This window comes from Tachypleus tridentatus, chromosome 4, assembly GCF_004210375.1.
Source record: "Tachypleus tridentatus isolate NWPU-2018 chromosome 4, ASM421037v1, whole genome shotgun sequence".
Lineage (NCBI taxonomy): Eukaryota > Metazoa > Arthropoda > Merostomata > Xiphosura > Limulidae > Tachypleus > Tachypleus tridentatus.
The window spans coordinates 110,883,480-110,904,500 of record NC_134828.1 but is presented as its reverse complement, the minus strand read 5'-3'; the positions used below and the strand labels follow the sequence as shown (position 1 = coordinate 110,904,500).

Here is a 21,021-nt window from a genome sequence, read left to right as displayed (position 1 = left end):
AACTAACTGTATCTAGACAGTGTACTTTAATACTGCTTTATAACTAACTGTATCTAGACAGTGTACTTTAATACTGCTTTATAACTAACTGTATCTAGACAGTGTACTTTAATACTGCTTTATAACTAACTGTATCTAGACAGTGTACTTTAATACTGCTTTATAACTAACTGTATCTAGACAGTGTACTTTAATACTGCTTTATAACTAACTGTATCTAGACAGTTTAATACTGCTTTATAACTAACTGTACTTTTTAATACTGCTTTATAACTAACTGTATCTAGACAGTGTACTTTAATACTGCTTTATAACTAACTGTATCTAGACAGTGTACTTTAATACTGCTTTATAACTAACTGTATCTAGACAGTGTACTTTAATACTGCTTTAATACTGCTTTATAACTAACTGTATCTAGACAGTGTACTTTAATACTGCTTTATAACTAACTGTATCTAGACAGTGTACTTTAATACTGTACTTTATAACTAACTGTATCTAGACAGTGTATAACTTTAATAACTGCTTTACTTTAATAACTTTATAACTAACTGTATCTAGACAGTGTACTTTAATACTGCTTTATAACTAACTGTATCTAGACAGTGTTTAATTTAATACTGCTTTATAACTAACTGTATCTAGACAGTGTACTTTAATACTGCTTTATAACTAACTGTATCTAGACAGTGTATTTTAATACTGCTTTATAACTAACTGTATCTAGACAGTGTATTTTAATACTGCTTTATAACTAACTGTATCTAGACAGTGTACTGCTTTATAACTAACTGTATCTAGACAGTGTATTTTAATACTGCTTTATAACTAACTGTATCTAGACAGTGTACTTTAATACTGCTTTATAACTAACTGTATCTAGACAGTGTATTTTAATACTGCTTTATAACTAACTGTATCTAGACAGTGTATTTTAATACTGCTTTATAACTAACTGTATCTAGACAGTGTATTTTAATACTGCTTTATAACTAACTGTATCTAGACAGTGTATTTTAATACTGCTTTATAACTAACTGTATCTAGACAGTGTATTTTAATACTGCTTTATAACTAACTGTATCTAGACAGTGTATTTTAATACTGCTTTATAACTAACTGTATCTAGACAGTGTACTTTAATACTGCTTTATAACTAACTGTATCTAGACAGTGTATTTTAATACTGCTTTATAACTAACTGTATCTAGACAGTGTAATTTTAATACTGCTTTATAACTAACTGTATCTAGACAGTGTATTTTAATACTGCTTTATAACTAACTGTATCTAGACAGTGTACTTTAATACTGCTTTATAACTAACTGTATCTAGACAGTGTATTTTAATACTGCTTTATAACTAACTGTATCTAGACAGTGTACTTTAATACTGCTTTATAACTAACTGTATCTAGACAGTGTACTTTTAATACTGCTTTATAACTAACTGTATCTAGACAGTGTACTTTAATACTGCTTTATAACTAACTGTATCTAGACAGTGTATTTTAATACTGCTTTATAACTAACTGTATCTAGACAGTGTACTTTAATACTGCTTTATAACTAACTGTATCTAGACAGTGTATTTTAATACTGCTTTATAACTAACTGTATCTAGACAGTGTACTTTAATACTGCTTTATAACTAACTGTATCTAGACAGTGTATTTTAATACTGCTTTATAAATAACTGTATCTAGACAGTGTACTTTAATACTGCTTTATAACTAACCGTATCTAGACAGTGTACTTTAATACTGCTTTATAGCTATCTGTATGTAGACAGTGTACTTTAATACTGTGTTATAACTAACTGTATCTAGACAGTGTACTTTAATACTGCTTTATAACTATCTGTATGTAGACAGTGTACTTTAATACTGCTTTATAAATAACTGTATCTAGACAGTGTACTTTAATACTGTGTTATAACTAACTGTATCTAGACAGTGTACTTTAATACTGCTTTATAACTAACTGTATCTAGACAGTGTACTTTAATACCCATCTGTAACCAACTCTATGTGGTTAGCGTATGTAACATAGAATGGTGTTCTTCCTGGAATTGTGAAGGACATTTTACTTTCTGTCAAAATTTTTAAACTTATATTAATATAAAACTGAACATAGTTCAATATTCAATAGGTGTTTAATTTTTGTATCTCTAGTCAGAATGTATTAACACAATAGTAAAGTTTGATTTCCAATTATGACTGACAGTTTTTTATGAAGAAAGAGGAATGTTGATAATTGATATCTTGATACGCTTATCTTTACCTCCTAGAGAACGTCACTATCTAATCAGCCCGTCTTTACTTTTAAACAGCATCCGGTAATGTAAATGTCTAATATATGTATTATTCACAAAAAATTATTCAAGCCATTACTGGTGTTGAAATTAATAACGCTAATATCAAACTTATATCGATTTCAATAATATTTTCAAGTTTTATTTTTTGGCTGGATTCTTTACAGTAGATGTCTGCGAGCTGTTGTTGATAAGTTTCTGTGGTTAACGAACGGCAAAGTGCCTACTTGTTGTGAAAAAAAACAAAACAGTTCAGTATGGTATAGTTATTGTCTAACACTGTTGGTTAACACAATTATACCCAGGACTTTTTGTATATGTCTCTTTCTCGTCAAATTCTATTGAGGCTGGCTCAGTCTTCTTTCGAACTCAATTTGATAAGAGGAATTCTTCTTCTCTTGTCTTATATTACAATACAATTTGTGATAAGTTTACATCAAAAGTAGTTTTACGCTCTTAATTTCTAAACTTACAATCACGCAGTCTATTTCTAACTATCTATCGAACTGCATTTCATTTTCAACTGGTATTTATACCGTGGTATAGGTCTAGAACGTTCCATACAACTACTAGATAGTGTAATGTAATAATAATTAATTAAGACAAGAAGAGATACGTAATGGGTTTCAGTAACATGACGCAACAATAAAAAAATTGTCAGTGATGACTATTGATGTGCAGAAAATGTTATTCGCAAACACCCCTGCGATAAACTGTTGCTTGTAAAAATAAGTAAATTTAATATTTAATAGACACACAACTTTCTAACTCGTAACACTGGCATTATTTTCGAACTGTAATAGAGGTCTATATCTAAGAATTGTATTAATTTAAAGGACATTACTTTAGTTTCATATTATGAAACTTACCTAAAGTGTTATATTTAATACAGATTAAGCCTTACAAAGCACCAGAGAAAGAAAGTGTTAAATACTAGTTATTTTTATTTGTGTTATTTTTATTTTATCACCATTTAACGATCGGTAATATTTCTGCAAACGATCCCTTATTTAAAAGCTGGTATTGAAAACTGTGACCCAATGGTGTCGTAAATGTATCAACAAACGATCCAGACAGTTCGGAGAAAAAAATTAATCCAAACCACACGACTCTCAGCAGTGTAACTGTGTACACTCCACTGTGTTAGTAGTGGATCTTTTGCTGTGTCATAAAGATGGCAGATGTGACTGTGCTATTTTTACATCTTGTGGTGATATAAAGATGACAGATGTGACTGCTATTTCTACATCTTGTGGTGATATAAAGATGGCAGATGTGACTGTGCTAGTTCTACATTTTGTGGTTTCAATAAGTAATGGAATCATCACAAACTTGTAGTTATAAAGTATTTACACACTAAACTTAATAACTAGTTATCATTTGAAGATAAAGTTTATTTCTAAATCAAAGTCAGTGAAACAGTTTTGCGTGATTTTTTACCTTTATATTTGGAAAGAAAATTTTCCTTATGTGTAGTTCTTTCTTATCTTTTCGTCGAAATAGGATGAAACTGAAAAAAAAAAACACTATCGAAATGGCGTGAGACGTAATACGAAATATTTTGAAAATCAACATGTTTACCATTACAGGACTAACATGTGAGTCTTAATTAAAAACAAAAGGTTATCTCAAGTTCATGAATTGATACTATCACATTTGAACCTTGACTTGTTGTTATGGTACTAAAACCTGGCATGTTTTTCAAACGAAATTCATTCGTGGCTCTGTAATATGTGTTTTTAGCCATATATTGTTTCTTTATTGGCCACTGAAAAGTAATGTAATATCTCTTTCAAGGTATAAATTAAAATATATAAAGCTTTCAAATAACTTTATATAAATGTGGATAAATAAATAGAAATTTGTAGCCAGAGAAAGTATTAGACAGAAAGTAGGATAAAAATAACTTAATGTACACAGATGAATAAATCAAAAAATACTATAAATGTGTAGAAAAGAATAAGGACATAACTAGGTCTCTGCATGGTTTTAAAGTAAATTATCACAGACTGTATTGTAATAACAGAGCAAGAAGAAGAATTCGTCTTGTCAATCACAAAGGTAAAAATAACAAAATTATCATTTGTAGGTGTTCATAAAGTCAGTTGTATAAACATATGAGTTCAATAAAAAGAAAGGTTAAAAATAACAAAATTATCATTTGTTGTTCATATATGTTCATAAAGTCAGTTGTATAAACATATGAGTGTAATGAAAAGAAAGGTAAAAGTAACAAAATTGTCATTTCTAGGTAGTCATATGTGTGCATAAATACTGATAGATATATAGGTACACGGAGACAGTCAACCTGTTTAAAATTTACATATTTTGATGTTTGAAAATAAAGCACACTGGATATATATTTGAGTTTTAGTATTCATAACGTTTATATTCGTCACAAAACTAAATTTCTTTTGGAATAAGTTATCTCCTAAGCATGATAGAAAGAGATAATAATATTTTAGATACAGCTTTTTACACAGTAACGTCACGTAGCTAATTGTATTCAGTATTGCCTTTATAGTAGAGCCTGAACCTTACGTTTTTACTACGATACGAAACTCTTCTTTACTTTAAAACATAGTCGTTTCATCATGGCCAATAATATCGAAATGACAACATTGCTCTGTACTGAGAACAGATGGTAACTATAGCTTGTTAAAGTGGAGAGGGGAGAGAAGAGAGATAGACGTATCGAGCTAAGAGCAACAGCTGTTGATGGACAAGCTAACTGGTACAAACTATGTTGTAGAAATCGTGACGTCTATTAATTGTGACTTAATTCATTGCACCTGATCTCCTAGAATTTTAACTCGAATATAACCTAAGGAAAGAAAGAAATGTAAAATAATAATTATTACATATTAATAATACATAAATCAGATAAGGGAAAATAAAACTAATCAGCTCTAGTTTGTTGGGTCTTATTTTAAGGTTTGGAACAACAGAAAAATCAGTCTGTTCTAGTCGCTTTCGTCAATTGTATTCACCGAACAATCCGAGTTTTACTATTAACTATGAACTCAAAATGCGGTTGTTCGTGAGTCCTGTTTATCAGGAACAGCTCAGTCACGAAACTTTCTTCTTGCTCTGTTTCCGGACGTGACAAGGGAAAGTCTGGGAATCTACCGATCACTAAAAACATTCTTTTAATCTTCAACTACAGAGGAAATAAACAACTGAAGCGCTTATTTTGAACATTACAATTAAATTTTGAATTTCTGGCAATTTATAAGTGTTTTCAACTTTCAAAAGATTATATTTCCTTTTTACACACACAATGGATACGTCCTTTTGTCATATTTGTTCGAATAATTTGTTTAAAATTAACTGAAAGAGAGAAACATTAATCTTTATAATAAAACCAAAACTTAATTACCGAAGGTTTGGTTATATATATAGTTCTCATTGATAAATACATTTAGAAACCTGTGTGTGTTTTCTTATAGCAAAGCCACATCGGGCTATCTGCTGTGTCCACAGAGTAGAATCGAGCACATGATTTTAGAATTATAAATTATTAGACTTACCGTTGTACCAGCAAGGAACATTCGGAAATATCTACTGTTAAATAAACTGAATTGTTACGCACTTAATGTAACAACAGCTGATACACTTGAGAACGTTATATTAGGAGGGAACCAAAAGCTATATGAATATAACTATGTTTAAAAGGTCGTAAAAAAGCTCTGTACGAATATTTAATATAACCTCTCCCATTTGACATTTGACATTCGACAACATTAAAGACTGCCACCCAGTTAACACTCATTTCAACAGAAATAATTATTTTCTAAGCGTTATTATAGTAAGAAAAGATAAACAACTGTTTAAAGTAAATTTATAAGCGAACCTATTACCACCTGGAAAACAACATATTCTACTTGGAATTTTACGTAATTTTTGTACTGTTAATTAGATTATACGGGTTTTGTAAATAAAAATACCTGTCTTAAAAATTCTAATACTCTAACGGTAACTCTTTTAGAAAGTAAATTGATTATAAATACCCTTTAGGATAAATTAGTAATGCTACAGATAACTGATGACAAAGCGCTCTTGAGAAGAGTTGATATAATTTAAACTTTTGTAACTGCGATCAGATTACTGAATAGGAGAAACTGTGGTTTAAGGCATGAACTACGAAAACAATAAATTTATAAATTGTTAGACAAAGCTTTTGGTGTTGGACTTTGCTTTCGTTATTTAAAATCACTAAAGTTCTCTGCCCAGTACCTAAATATTTTATACTCTGTGATGGATTTACTAATATATATTTATTTTACTACCGATGTTTGTTTCAGTTAAATATATATTTAGAAATCCATGTAACTTAATTTCAACTTATTTGTTAAAATCATAGAAGATTCTCGCGTATAAAAGTCAACAATGTACATATATATGTGTGCGTAATGCCACAACTGTTGTATCAGCTGAAATTTCTAGAATATCGACTGACGATTATAAACGGTAACCAAAGCAACGCGCCAAGAGACGGTATATATTATTGGTTGGCCACAGTTGGTATACTATAAACCACGGAAGGCATAACTGTGATTAACACTTATTAATCGGGAAACTACAGATATTTAACCAGGAACGTTTACGGAGTTCAAACATTACAAACCGTTTAACTTTAGAGGATTAACTGTGGACATTAGTATTTTACGATTACATTATATAACTTCAGCGGTGGAAAACTCACGTGTGATCAGTGAAGAGCTAGCTAGCTCCCTTTTAAGTGAATTGTACAAATATCCACTCGAAATTAATTGTGAACTTTTGATGAGATATTAAAAAAGGTTCCGAATGAGATAGAAGGCTCAAAATTGTTTGTAAGTTTCTAAAACTTTTGTATATAAACTATTACTTGTAATAACTATTTCTAATAACAGATTTTATAAATTGTATTATTGTTTGTATATTCAAAATATTTTTGTTAAAAAAGAAAATTGTGTACATCCATCTTGTTAAAAATAACAAATCTGGCACATTTTGACATTTATTCAACTCAGTATTAGGCTCTTTTAAAATGTAATTCGTGATATTTGAGTCACAAGCAAAGTAAAAATAATAACTGGAAAAAATCTGAAATGTTCATTGAAAAACGATTAAGCTAATAATGAGTAATACTAAGCTAATAATGGGTAATACTAAGCTAATAATGAGTAATACTAAGCTAATAATGGGTAATACTAAGCTAATAATGAGTAATACTAAGCTAATAATGAGTAATACTAAGCTAATAATGAGTAATACTAAGCTAATAATGGGTAATAATAATGAGTAATACTAAGCTAATAATGGGTAATACTAAGCTAATAATGAGTAATACTAAGCTAATAATGGGTAATACTAAGCTAATAATGGGTAATACTAAGCTAATAATGGGTAATACTAAGCTAATAATGGGTAATACTAAGCTAATAATGGGTAATACTAAGCTAATAATGAGTAATACTAAGCTAATAATGGGTAATATTAAGCTAATAATGAGTAATATTTTTTCCATGTGTTAAAATCGTCTTGTTTGTTTGTTTTGAAGTTAAGCACAAAGGAACACAATGGGCTATCTGTGATCTGCCCACCATAAGAATCGAAACTCGGATTTTAGCGTTGTAAGTCCGCAGACATACCACTGTGCCAAGGTAGGGGGGGGAGCCAAGACCTTCCTCTTAGAAGATATTACATCTGTAATTAAATGGGCAGGCTGCGTAGTAATAACATCCTGCACGTTTGTAAAGCACTACCATATGCATCTGCGAAATAGACTGGTCAAGAAATGTATCATGATTTGCTTAACCTTTACTAATGCAGAGATACAGTTACATTGTGGTTTGTTTGTTTTTATATACCAGGTCAGCGTTTACCAAGCTTGGGTCTCGTTTCGCGTCAGAAAGTTTGAAGTTGCCGCAGATAAATAATAGTTTATTTAGTGGCCCGGATGCTTGTTACAATAAAGTTGTTTGCTGGTTCATGACAGGCCATCAATGTTTAAAAGTGGGCCGTGAGCCAGGAAAAGGAGATAGAAAATGAATAATGGTAAGAGATTATCAAACAGTGGATTTACGTTGAGAATGGGAGTCGTTAGTGACGTTTGTTTGTTGTTGGCTGTTTAAACACATCTGTCATCAAAACACATGGAAAATCCTGTTGGATACATCTACTAGTGAAGAAATGTGATCGCCAACCACTGGCAAGCGAATGAAGAAAAATGAAGAAAACTGGCTTGAGAAACTCGGTAAATGTTAGACTTTGTCGAAATTAACCGATTTCTTCCATAATGGTTAGAATTCGACTGTCGTTATCAGCATGACGACAAGAAAACTGCAGAAACTCTTCTTTAGTTTGTTCTAAAAACGGTTTTTCTCAAGTGAAAAATAACAATACAGACTACGATTGTATTTCCAGATAAGCTATTAATAATTACTGAGTAAAATAGTAACAAATAAAACAAGTGGAAACAATAGATCTTGCTGGTTTTGTTATAAATTGATTAGAGTGTTTGTTTGTTTAGAATTAAGCACAAAGCTACACAATGGACAATCTGTACTCTGTCCATCACGGGCATCGAAACCCGTTTTCTAGCCGTGTTAGTCTGCAAACATGCCGCCGTGCCACTGCGGAGGGGCAAGGTTAGAGTGAAGCTATAGTATGAAAGAGGTTCCAGCGATTAGTTTCTTAGGGGGTACGTTCTTAGAATCTAGATTTTTAGCAGTTAGTTTTCTAAGGATTAGGTTCTCCGATTCTTTTGAAAAGGACAAATAAGAATCATTGGATCACAATAATTAGTCCATGACGACAGACTGTGAGCTAGTGCTCTGAAAATCAGGTTACTTAGGTTACTGCGTATGTAACTCATTGTGTACCTTTAAATTTAAGAATAATTAAATCATAATGATGGAAAAGGCACATATAGAACGTCCCGATAGAGATGAGCTCTTCTTAGTTTCAAGGAGAAAAGACGTCTTCCTTTACATTTCTTAGACGGTAAGAAATCTCATCTCAATCTGAAAACAAATATGACGTTGAAATAGCTGCTCCAATCACGTGCCAGTACTGGAGAACCAATTGCAGGTCATAGTTTTCATTAAATGAAACAATTCAAGTTGTCCAGACTATTATAACGACAAGATTAATTCCATCCGTGAGTCCTAATGAAACGTCATAATTTAAGTGTTGAAATCAGAAAGAGCAGTGGAATAAATTTCTGATAAAACGTCACCGAAAAAACCTAAATATTTTATAAAGGCTTCTCTTCTCTTTGTTTTTGACCTTTCTGAGAGAATTATGTAGCATTATGAACAACGTGGTAAACTTACTAATACATTACTCGTCAGAGAAATTACAAAATTCGTCGAATTATTTCATAATATGTTTGTTCTTCGTCACTTACTTTTCTATTAAATGATTTGGTTTGATTTTAATTTCGTGCAAGGCGACTTAAGGGCTATCTGCGCTAGCCGTCCCTAATTTTGCAGTGTAAGACTAGAGGGAAGGCAGCTAGACATCACCACTCACCGCCAACTCTTGGGCTACTCTTTTACCAACGAATAGTTGGATTGACCGTCACATTATAATGCCCCCACTGCTGAAAGGGTGAGCATGTTTGGTGTGACGGGGATTTGAATCCGCGACCCTTAGATCATGAGTCGAGTGCCTTAACCACCTGGCCATGCCGGGCCCTATTAAATGAGTACGATACTTTTGTCTTACATCCACGCCACACGATAAAGAAACAAATAAGAAAATTAACCACCAAACCATTTAGCCTTCGCATCTAAGTGATGTAAAGGTTAAAAGCTGCCGATAATCGATCTTAAAATATTATTTTATAGGCAAAATGTGCAGTTCTATGAAGAAATACTGGATTTCACTTTAAAATAATGAAGTAGATAAATGTCGTTATTCAGTTTTTAATTCCGTAGCCTTAGTTTTGTCAAAGAGGATTAAGCCTAACTAATTAAGCCTTACGCGGTGAACAGTATAGAAAGAATGAGTGCTAATGTATTAATTAAGACTTAAGATCATAACCGTATCAGTATCTGGTATAATCCTGACATCTTCGTTACAGTGAAACTAAATAAACGACCTTTATGCTCCATGCAGCCGTGGAGTGTTGTGCTTATTAAAATATTCTACCTTTAGAAATTATTACTTCAAAACTATTGAAAGAAAAATAATACAAAAAGGATACTAGTCTCAAGCAAACATGCTCTAAATATCAAATTTCATATTTAAATATTTGATAATTGTATTGACCAGCTATAATGACTTGGTGCTAAAAACTCAGGTTTTCGATCGTATGGTTAGAGATGCGTAGTAGTAAACAAAGTAAAACAATGCCAATTAATAAGGGTAAACTATGGACATAGTTTCTATGAAGGCCCAAAGTTATGCATCATGTATACAGAAGAACTCAGTGTAACCCCAAGAAGAATGAAACTTAAAATGTCTTTTCTACTAGAAGTCCAACAACATAACAAAACACTTTGCTTGATCCAAAACCAAATAAAAATAAATTTTGTAGGTGATTTTTTTCATCGGACACACATTTCGAACAATCCTGTTTGACTCAGGATGTGTTTTTGGGAAGGTAATATCTTGGTGAATGGCCAAATGAGTGAAACAATATGGAAAGTTACGTTTGTAAATAGAAGGTCGTAAGTTGTAACACTCACATTAAAATTTAGTAACTCTTTTTTGCAATAGACAAAAGTATAAAAATAAAACATTGAGTAACTAACGTATCTTAAATAAAGCTATAGCATTGATGGCTTTAGTCTCCTAGGTGACTTTTATAGAAGAACTATATCAAGGATTAAAATAACTGATAACTGGACCTTCTATGGATAATCTCAAATTCATGTTGAAGTTCTCCACAAAACATTATCTATAGGAATAAGTAGTTGGTGTCGTTATGGGTTCTGATCTATAGGAATAAGTAGATGGTATCGTTATGGTTTCTGATGTATAGGAATAAGTAGATGGTATCGTTATGGGTTCTGATCTATAGGAATAAGTAGATGGTATCGTTATGGGTTCTGATCTATAGGAATAAGTAGATGGTATCGTTATGGGTTCTGATCTATACGAATAAGTAGATGGTATCGTTATGGGTTCTGATCTATAGGAATAAGTAGATGGTGTCGTTATGAATTCTGATCTATAGGAATAAGTAGATGCTATCGTTATGGGTTCTCCTCTGATTCCTACACTCACCAGTTTCTTGTTGTGTCACCGTCAGGTTCGACGCGTGCTCTGTGTAGCTCATAGAGTTCTGTTACATATAATATATTGATGATATTTTAAAATATTTTTACCACAAGATACTCTCTTATCTCAATGCACGAAACACTTCCATAACATAACCAGTGCTGCTGATTTTAACTGATTTTCTGTGTATAAAAACAGACAAATATCAGTCCTTTAACTCACTCAAAACTGTTGTATGGTTCTCTTGAGGTTGTTTTGAACAATTTTAAATATAGTGTAAAGTCCAGTTCAATTATCGATAATAAATCTATTATAATAGATCCACTTATTTCTTCAATAACTTATTATACTGGTCTTGCTAAATGAAGCACAATCCCCTCTCAAAAAACATATACTTTTCACACGATATGAATTGTTCCTAAAATTATTTTTGATGTTCATAATTCATTCTATTTACGATATTTTCTAGAGACTCAGTGGCGATTCAAAGGGTTTACTACGATAAAAACTGGGTTTCGATACCGTGGCAGACAGAACACAGATGGATTTTGGCGTAGTTGTGTATTTAACAACGAAAAAACTGTTTAAAAGTTTCAATTTTGTTTTTTCATTTTCTCTAGACGAATAATGATGGAATATGTTTTTTATTCCGAAGTATTTAATAAACTCACTTTGTGATTATGTAATTTATTTAGTTTGTGATAAGCCTCAGATTTAAAGAGTTTATAGAATTATGAGGTCCAAACTATTAAATGTCAAACAGTATTTAAAGTACATTACACGTGCAAAATGGCGAAACGTACGAATTATAACATTGATCTCAATAAATAAAATAATCGAAATTATAATGCTATTGATGTCCTTATCACATCTCACATGCTGTTGTGCGGGTCAAGAATAGATTGGACACTCCGAATACCTTAAGCTACAGGAAACAAAAGGTTTTAGAATATCTTCCAACATTCATTTCTGTGCAGTTCGAAAGGGCCCGGCATGGGCTAGCGCGTAAAGCGTGTGACTCATAATTCGCGGGTTCGCGCCCGCGTCGCGCTAAACATGCTCGCCCTCCTAGCCGTGGGGGTGTATAATGTCACGGTCAATCCCACTATTCGTTGGTAAAAGAGTAGCCCAAGAGTTGGCGGTGGGTGGTGATGACTAGCTGCCTTCCCTCTAGTCTTACACTGCTAAATTAGGGACGGCTAGCACAGATAGCCCTCGAGTAGCTTTGTGCGAAATTCCCCAAAAAAAAAGCAGTTCGAAAGAGACCAACCAGTCCATAAACAACATATTCATTGACCATCTTAACTCACTGTTAAAAATATAACGCTTCGTGTGCTTTTATTTTCTATTTCGTGGTTTATTAGTACAACCCAACTCCTTGTTGAGATCCATTTCATGATATCACAGCATGTAGTCCAAACAGTTACGAGAGACGTTTAGATTTGAAGATAAGTTACGTTGACGTTAAAACATAAACAAATGGAGGAGATTATATAACTTGTGCCTCAATGTAAAATAAATAGATTGTGTTTGATATTTATTTAAGGTTCACTCAAATACTGAATTCTAGCCACTTCTTAGAAATAGAAGATTATAATGAGAAAGTTTAGATGACAAAAGGAACATTAACAAATCTGTCGTTTCTTGGTTTATTTTTGAAACTGTTTTCATGTTAAATCTCACTTGTTTGAGGGCTACCGGGGGGACTGTTATCAGGACGCCTGGCTCGCAATCTTCAGATGCACAGATTAAAACCCAACGCCGAATATGTTCGCCCTTTAAGTCCTGATAGCGTTATAAACGAGTAAATCTCGCGTTGACAAACTATCCATCCTTTAATTTATCAATTCTAAATTAGGTAAGCGTAGATGCACCTGCAGTAGCTTTCTGAGAAATTCATCAAACATACAGACTTTATCGAGTCGAGTGCCTTAAGAACCTGGTTATGCTGCTTGTGTATTAAAGAAATTGATAAGAGATAAAACGTAAAACAAATACGAAGTTTCCTCTTGAAGTACTTACCATTCATGTAGGCTTGATAAAGTTATTTATGGATCTAGTCTGTTTGTTTGAAGGTAAACACAAAGCTACATAATGAGCTATCTGTGCTCTACGCACCGCCGGCATCGAAATACAGGTTTCTAGCGTTGTAAGTCCGCAGATATACCGCTGTTCTACTCGGGAGCTGGTTGAAGTTGTAAATAGGTTTCGGTTTTGTCTTTTTATAGATACAGAGAAATAAATCTGTAGATAAATGAAAGAGGCCAACATTCGCGCGCGATGCAACTTGTCTCCGTTACGAAATTCTAACATGGTAAATACTGACACCAGGAAAATCGTAAAAACCTAGAGACCTACAAGAAGGCATCTTTGTACTAAGTCTCATGTAAATTGGCAGAAATACAGTGGAGTAATTATAAAAAACAAACAAACAAAAAATTCAACAACATTTGACTTTCTGTGGCATCTATAATCCTCTATACTTACTTAAAATGTTGAAGTCCAACACGTTATTTGTCAATGTACATTGATAGAAGAAAAGATTTTCGAATCAAATTTCTTGTAATCTGGTCGAACTATGGCTGAATAATTTACCAATATTTTCCAACCTATGTGGTTGTTTCTTTGTATGATCCACACATGAAATTACATATTTTTGCCAATTTTCATCTATAAATATAGCCGCACAGGAGCTCAAATTATAACTTTTTGATTGTTTGACTCTTGACCCTAAAAATCCTTTAAAAGGCCTAAATAATAACGAAAGAAAGAGGAGTATTGAACCAATGTGTAACCGTGTAAAGTTTTAAGTTAATCTTTCAGGAAATAAAGGAATATTAGTTGATTGTGTTTCGAAGGAGATGAAACAATAGAATATCTTTCTGAAAAGTTTATTATAAGGGTTTGATTTAAAAATCTTGAGTTTTTCTACAACTTAACTGACTGGATAAAAGTTTTACTTGGAGTCAAGGAACTCAATCAAATTTAGTTTATTAATTCTATTTAATACACCACAAAATTTGCAGGCCCTCAAGGGATTGCCCTCGGTTCTCTTTCATTTACCACTCACACAAATGAAATTTCACTGCATTTTATTAACACTAATTATATCAGTATCGTCCATTATGCTCATTAGAGTTTATTTTCTTAATTACTTAAATTATCCTATCAGCTGCATTGGCCTGGGAATTTTAATGTGTTAAAATTATTGAAAATCTAAAAAAAATTCTGGAATAAATTACGTCACAAGTGAAAGTTGTAGAAAGAGATCGTCTTCCTATTGGCCAACAGAAATTTTACGAAATTAAAACGCTAATTGCTTGTCTTCGATTTCCCATGATTTGTTTGCTTGTTTTATAATTTCGCGCAAAGCTACACAAGGGCTATCTGCACTAGCCGACGCTAGTTTAGCAGTGTCAAACTAGAGGGAAGGCAGCTAGTCATCACTAACTACCGCCAACTCTTGGGCTACTCCTTCACCAAAGAATAGTGAGATTGACTGTCACATTATAACGCCCCCACGGCTGAAAGGGCTAGTATGTTTGGTGTGACGGGGATTCGAACCCGCAACCCTCAGAGTACGAGTCGAGTGCATTAACCACCTGGACATGCGGGGCCCCGATTTACTCTGGTTGGCAAATCATTAATAGCTATTGTAAGGGATGCGTTAAGAACACATACACAAAATAGACAGGCTAGTAAATAAAATCATAAGAAACAACAATTGTACGAAACTTTAATATTTTACGACCATTCTGAATTAGATGTTTTTTATTTTCACTTATTGTTTTCTAGAAATTTTTAATTTTCCAAGTGACTGAATGCCTTATTTTTATATTATGTTTTATAATGGCTGAATTTTATTTCTGACTTCAAGAATTTTATTTCTGACTCGTACTTACTTTATGTTCTATCTTTGTCTAAGATCTTAGAATGACATCTCTTACGATTTCTCTTCTTCTTACTGGTTCTAGATACTTTCTACATCAAAATTCTATGTTGTAATGTTCAACTTTTTCATTTAGGTTAGGAATTTATTTAAGGTAAATGGTGGCATTGCATGCTTTTTCTTATTGTCCACGGATTCTTTGAGTTTGTCAGAATTGATGATGAAGCTAGTCGGGTCGCCATTTGATTTGCAGGTGTACTGGCATTCGGTTGATTAATTGTTAGTTTTACAGACCTTTACATTAAAGTCAGGAAATCTGACATCACCTGAGACACACAACTTCTGATCTGAAATCGGGAAAGGAGTTGATTGGAATTCATCGCATTTCTTCGGAGTCCTATGAAATGCAATTAACGAGTTCTTTTCAGAAACATAGATCTTGTTCAAGATGCGTCAGTTTAACCTACGTTGTTTGCTGTTTTTACCATATATTTTCAAAGGAACAAAAAGTGGAGCTATTTGAGATAAAATTTTAATAATTTTTTTTTGTAAATTATTTAGCCTTTTTATTTTGGTTAAACACCAACCACATTCTCTTGAGGCCTGAATTCTCTTGAGGCCTGATTAGCTCGTCTGATTTATTTGCCTGACAAATGTTAATACTTTTATTGCGTTTACAAAAACGTTCTGTTGAAGAGTTAGAAATCGTCAGAAAGCATTTTTATCAAAATAAAACTTTTAAAAATTGTTTGTGTTTTCTTATAGTAAAAACAAATTGAGCTTCCTGTTGTGTCCATTGAGAGGAAAAGAAACCTTGATGTTAGCGTTATGAGTTCGAAGACTTACCTCTGTCCTACCATTATTTTTTGTTTGTTTGTTTATCTGTTGGTGTTTTTTTTTCTTCTAATTTCGCTCAAGACTGCTCAAGTTGTTCCACGTTTTGAAGTGTTAGACTAGAGGGAAAACAGCTAGCCAATACCACGAACGAATATATTAACCGTTACATTCTAAGGCATCCATGCTCAAAAGGGATTTGTTACTGGATTTGATCCCACGACCAGCAGATTGCGAGTCAAATGCTTAATGATGCTTACGTATATAATTTTATAAAAACCTTGGGCATTCAAAATCAACAAAATTTCTAACACATATCTCTCTGTTTGAACATGAAGTTAGGGTAATTTCGTCATAATTGATTTCTTCAGGAAATTCTCTGGTTTAACGAAATACGGAATTTAAAAGAGAAAAATCCTTAAAGAAATGTTTAAAGAGTTGTTTTTACACATTTAGAAATTCACTACAATAAAACTAACTTATTTATTTCGGATATTGCAAACAACTAGTCCTTAAATATCAACTGAACTTTCCAAAAAAACTATACTCTTCTCTGTATGTGTTTGTTTTCTTATAGCAAAGCCACATCAGGCTATCGGCTGAGTTCAGCGAAGGGAATCGAATCCCTAATTTTAGTGTTGTACCAGCGGGGGACGAAATACTCCTCTCTTCAGCGGTTAGTCTGAATGCTTATAACCTTAAAAACTGGGCTTAAATACCCGTTATGGTCATAGAACAGTTGGTATATTGTGTACATTTGTGCTTAGTAGCGAACAAGCAGAAAAACAAAGGAAAATAATATTTACCAGGAAAGATTTCTTTTGATAACGTATTTTTCGCAAAAACTGTAATACATATTAAAGGTTATTAGGCCTATCAAAGGGTGTTAAAATGTTTTACTTCAGATGTTTTCATGTTAATTATTCAATTTTGAAGGTAACTTAACGCTCAGATATCAGCGAGGATTCCTAACTCAAGAAACAAAGAATTCAGCTAGTTATATTCACTACAATGTTGATTTCTATGCTTTATATGTATTGTTACTTCACTTCAGTAGTCATTATTTGGAACCCTAACACATTCATATTATTACTTTACACATTCGGGCCTAGCGTGGCCAGGTGGGTTAAGACGTTTGACTCGTAATCTGAGGGTCGCGGTTTCGAATCCCCGTCGCACCAAACATATTCGCCCTTTCAGCCGTGGGGGCGTTATAAGTTACGGTCAATCACACTATTCATTGGTAAAAGAGTAGGCCAAGAGTTGGCGGTGGGTGGTGATGACCTTCCCTGGCATTTCCTCTAGTCTTACACTTTTAAATTAGGGACGGCTAGCGCAGATAGCTCTCGTGTAACTTTGCGCGAAATTCCAAAACAAACAAACTTACACATTCATTATTTAGGAAGGCTTCGCGATATTTCCGCTAAAGATTAGATTATCTTAATTAATAAACTTGATATATATTTTTAATTCTTGTGGTATGTCATAGAAAAAATTAAATTTCCAAAGAATATTGAAAATTCATGGCTTATTTCGCTAAACTTTGTTGTTCGATTCCCGCAGTCGATCTAGAGTAATTAATCCGTTTTTTTTATATTCGCGCTAAAATTAACGAAAATACGATACGATGAATAGAATACAGTAAAATATATCTTATCGTGTATCACGTACAATTAATATTTACCTATTTATTGCGTTTATTTAATATGTATTTGTTTGTTTGTAGCTGAATCCAAAACGATATAATTTGCTATCTGTTCTGTGCCAATTGTGGTTATCGAAACCAGATTTTTGGCGTTACAAGCCTACAAACTTAATCCTGTGCCACTGGAAGAAATATTTAATGTTTATTAATTTATGTGACAATATATTTCTTTTGTAAAATTGTTCATAATTAAGAGTAAACTTTGATAATAGCATAAAATGTCAAGTAAGCACGTTCTTTTCACCACACATAAACCCTAACTGGTGTTTATTTATATCAAATATGCTTAATTTATATAAAGTTTCATAATGTAATTTTCTGAGTGACTTTTGCGTATTTAAGTGTGAGAATCAAAGATTTCTTAAACTTCGAGATAATAGAACTTATGTGCCATCTGATGCTGATAACATAACACTCAATCACAATTTCATTAAGTAATTAGTACATAAGTATTAATTAGCACCTTTTCTCAGTCTAAAGCATGCCTTACTGAACTTACCTCCGCTGAGCAGACTAAAAGCCCACAGTAAATACGTGGCCAAAGTCATTAATAAGTGCTTCTGTCCAGAAGACATCTTCTGTAGAGCAAAAATTCAATACCACCTCGTTTATCAACAGATGATCAATTTGACACTGGCTGTTGGTCCTTCAATATTCAGACACTCATCATAGCAACAATTTCTCATGCTTGCGCTGACAGTGATATCATATGTTGCTTATCCTATACAGTAATCACGTGACTCTTCCTGCTGCTTTATCGGCAGCCCAGAAGTCAGACTTCATCAAATCCAGCCGCTAGCAGGCTCTCCGTATTTATATCATATCACTGAATCAGGCGTCTGCGCTCTGAGCACGCGCCTCTTTAGAGGAGTTACCGTATTTTATTTGCACATATCTGAGCTGTAAAACTGCTATTCGTGAAAGCCATTGAAAAAACAAACAAACTTGTTTTCATTGTGTTAACAAAGGCTTCATTAGGTAATTAAAGGATCCACTTTCTGGTAAGAGAATATATATATATATACTATTATTTATGAATTATAATAGAGATAATAAACATCTTAGTTAACATTACAATTTACAGATTTATGTGAATAACAAACGTTGTTCTCAACAGGTTAGAAAACAAAGTAGAAAAACGAATTCAATTAAATATGTTATAAGAAAACTTAGATATTGTGAACAAAGATAAACAGAAGTTGTTTCATGTTTCAAGTGCGTACTTGATGAGATTTTAACATCAGTCAGGTCAAGAATACACTGAACTTATGTCAGTAATACGCAAATGGTTCTTCTATACCTAAGCGGAATAGCCTCTTTTCCTAATGTTTTGTAATAAAACAAAATCTCGCATGTAGCACATTACATGACCTGTATATTACGTAAAGTAAGGAGACTGTTTCAGTACTGCATCAGATATTATCAGTAAGTTTAGTTCAGCGGTTCCCAGAAATAGGTTTGCTGGTTTGGCAACAAACAATCACATATTGCAAAACCAAAGGCTAAGTGGACTTAACGAACAGATACGATCGCACAGATTCGGAATATTTGAAATAAGGTTGACATGATAAAAATTTGAGAACGGCTGACTTGTTCGTATTATAGGTGGTGATGCTCTAAATAGGACTAAGGTTCATTCGGTTACAGTTAACGTTTATTTCATCATTTTAACTCTTTCGTTAACGAGCTGATAAGAGCTGACCTCGTGCCATTAGTTTTATTTTGTGTCTGAAAGGTCAGCCATCTTGAAGAAACAAAGAATTGTTATGCACTTTCTAGACGATGTTTTTACGCTTCATAAATGTATAATTTGTTCTGAATTTCGCGCAAAGCTACACGAGGGCTATCTGTACTAGTCGTCCCTAATTTAGTAGTGTAAGACTAGAGGGAAGGCAGCTAGTCATCACCATCCACCGCCAACTCTTAGGCTACTCTTTTACCAACAAATAGTAGAATTGACCGCCATATTATAATGCCTTCACGGCTTAAAAGACGAGCACGTTTGTCATAAATGTATAAACTTAAAAGATAATTACTTCGTTATGGTACCGATAGCTAGCATCAATGAAAATACAGTTAATAAAGTATCATGCACTTTTTATTACAAGTTATGTAGAAATTCAACTACATAAAAATAAATTAATGTCTATGTATACGTTATACTTGTATCGTTATTTCTCACACATTAAAATAACCAAAGCCAGTATTAATGTAGCTGAATGGACACTGGAACACAGATTGACGGTTATTATTTTCGTTTTATCTCTGTACTGTTTCACAAACAAATATAATACTAAATAATTTATATTTTGTCGGAAAATTGACATGAATCTCGTGGAAACTTCTTTCATGAGAGGATATAAATGTTTTTGCCAAGTGAACATTTTTAAAGTTTCAATTTTTGTACCTTTAATATTGTATTATATTTTTATCCATGTTTATCATTTTCGAGCTTTGACAATCTAACGTTCTGATAAACGAAATTTATCAGATTTTACTTTATCTGAAAGAGTTTAGTTTGGTTTATTTAAACATTTGCTCAAAACTATTCGACATTTGTCTGAACTAGTAGTTTGTAACTTAGTTGTGACAGACTGGAGGGAAGGCAGCTAGTCTACACCACCCACTGCCACCTCTTGGACACTCTTTTACGAATAGATAATAGGACTGACCTATTACGTGGCCTCCAGTGACAGCGGTTTGTCTGTGGACTCACACAGCTACAATCCGGGTTTCGATACCCGTGGTGGGCAGAGCACTGATAGCCCATTGTGTCGCTTTGTGCTTAATTCCAAAATAAAAAACCCAGCATGGCTAGGTGGTTATGGCACTCGACTCGTAATCTGAGATCTACGGGTTCGAATCCCCGTCGTACCAAACATGCTCGCCTTTTCAGCCGTGGGGGCGTTATAATGTTACGGTCAATTCCACTATTCGTTGGTAAAAGAGTAGTGCAAGAGTTGGCTGTGGGTGGTGATGACTAGTTGCCTTCCCTCTAGTCTTACACTGCTAAATTAGAGACGGCTAGCGCAGATAGCCCTCGAGTAGCTTTACGCGAAAG

The 21,021-nt window shown here is 33.2% G+C and overlaps 1 protein-coding gene across 1 annotated transcript in view; it reads right to left on the bottom strand.

Annotated features, from left to right (window-relative positions):
- Positions 1 to 18,757, bottom strand: part of LOC143248193 (lachesin-like) — a 119,595-nt gene extending 100,838 nt beyond the window's left edge. Inside the window, exon 1 of the mRNA XM_076496626.1 lies at positions 18,460 to 18,757. Within this exon, the coding sequence (XP_076352741.1) occupies positions 18,460 to 18,535 (76 nt within the window). The 5' untranslated portion in view covers positions 18,536 to 18,757. The remainder of the gene's footprint in view (positions 1 to 18,459) is intronic.
- Positions 18,758 to 21,021: the final 2,264 nt, after the last annotated feature.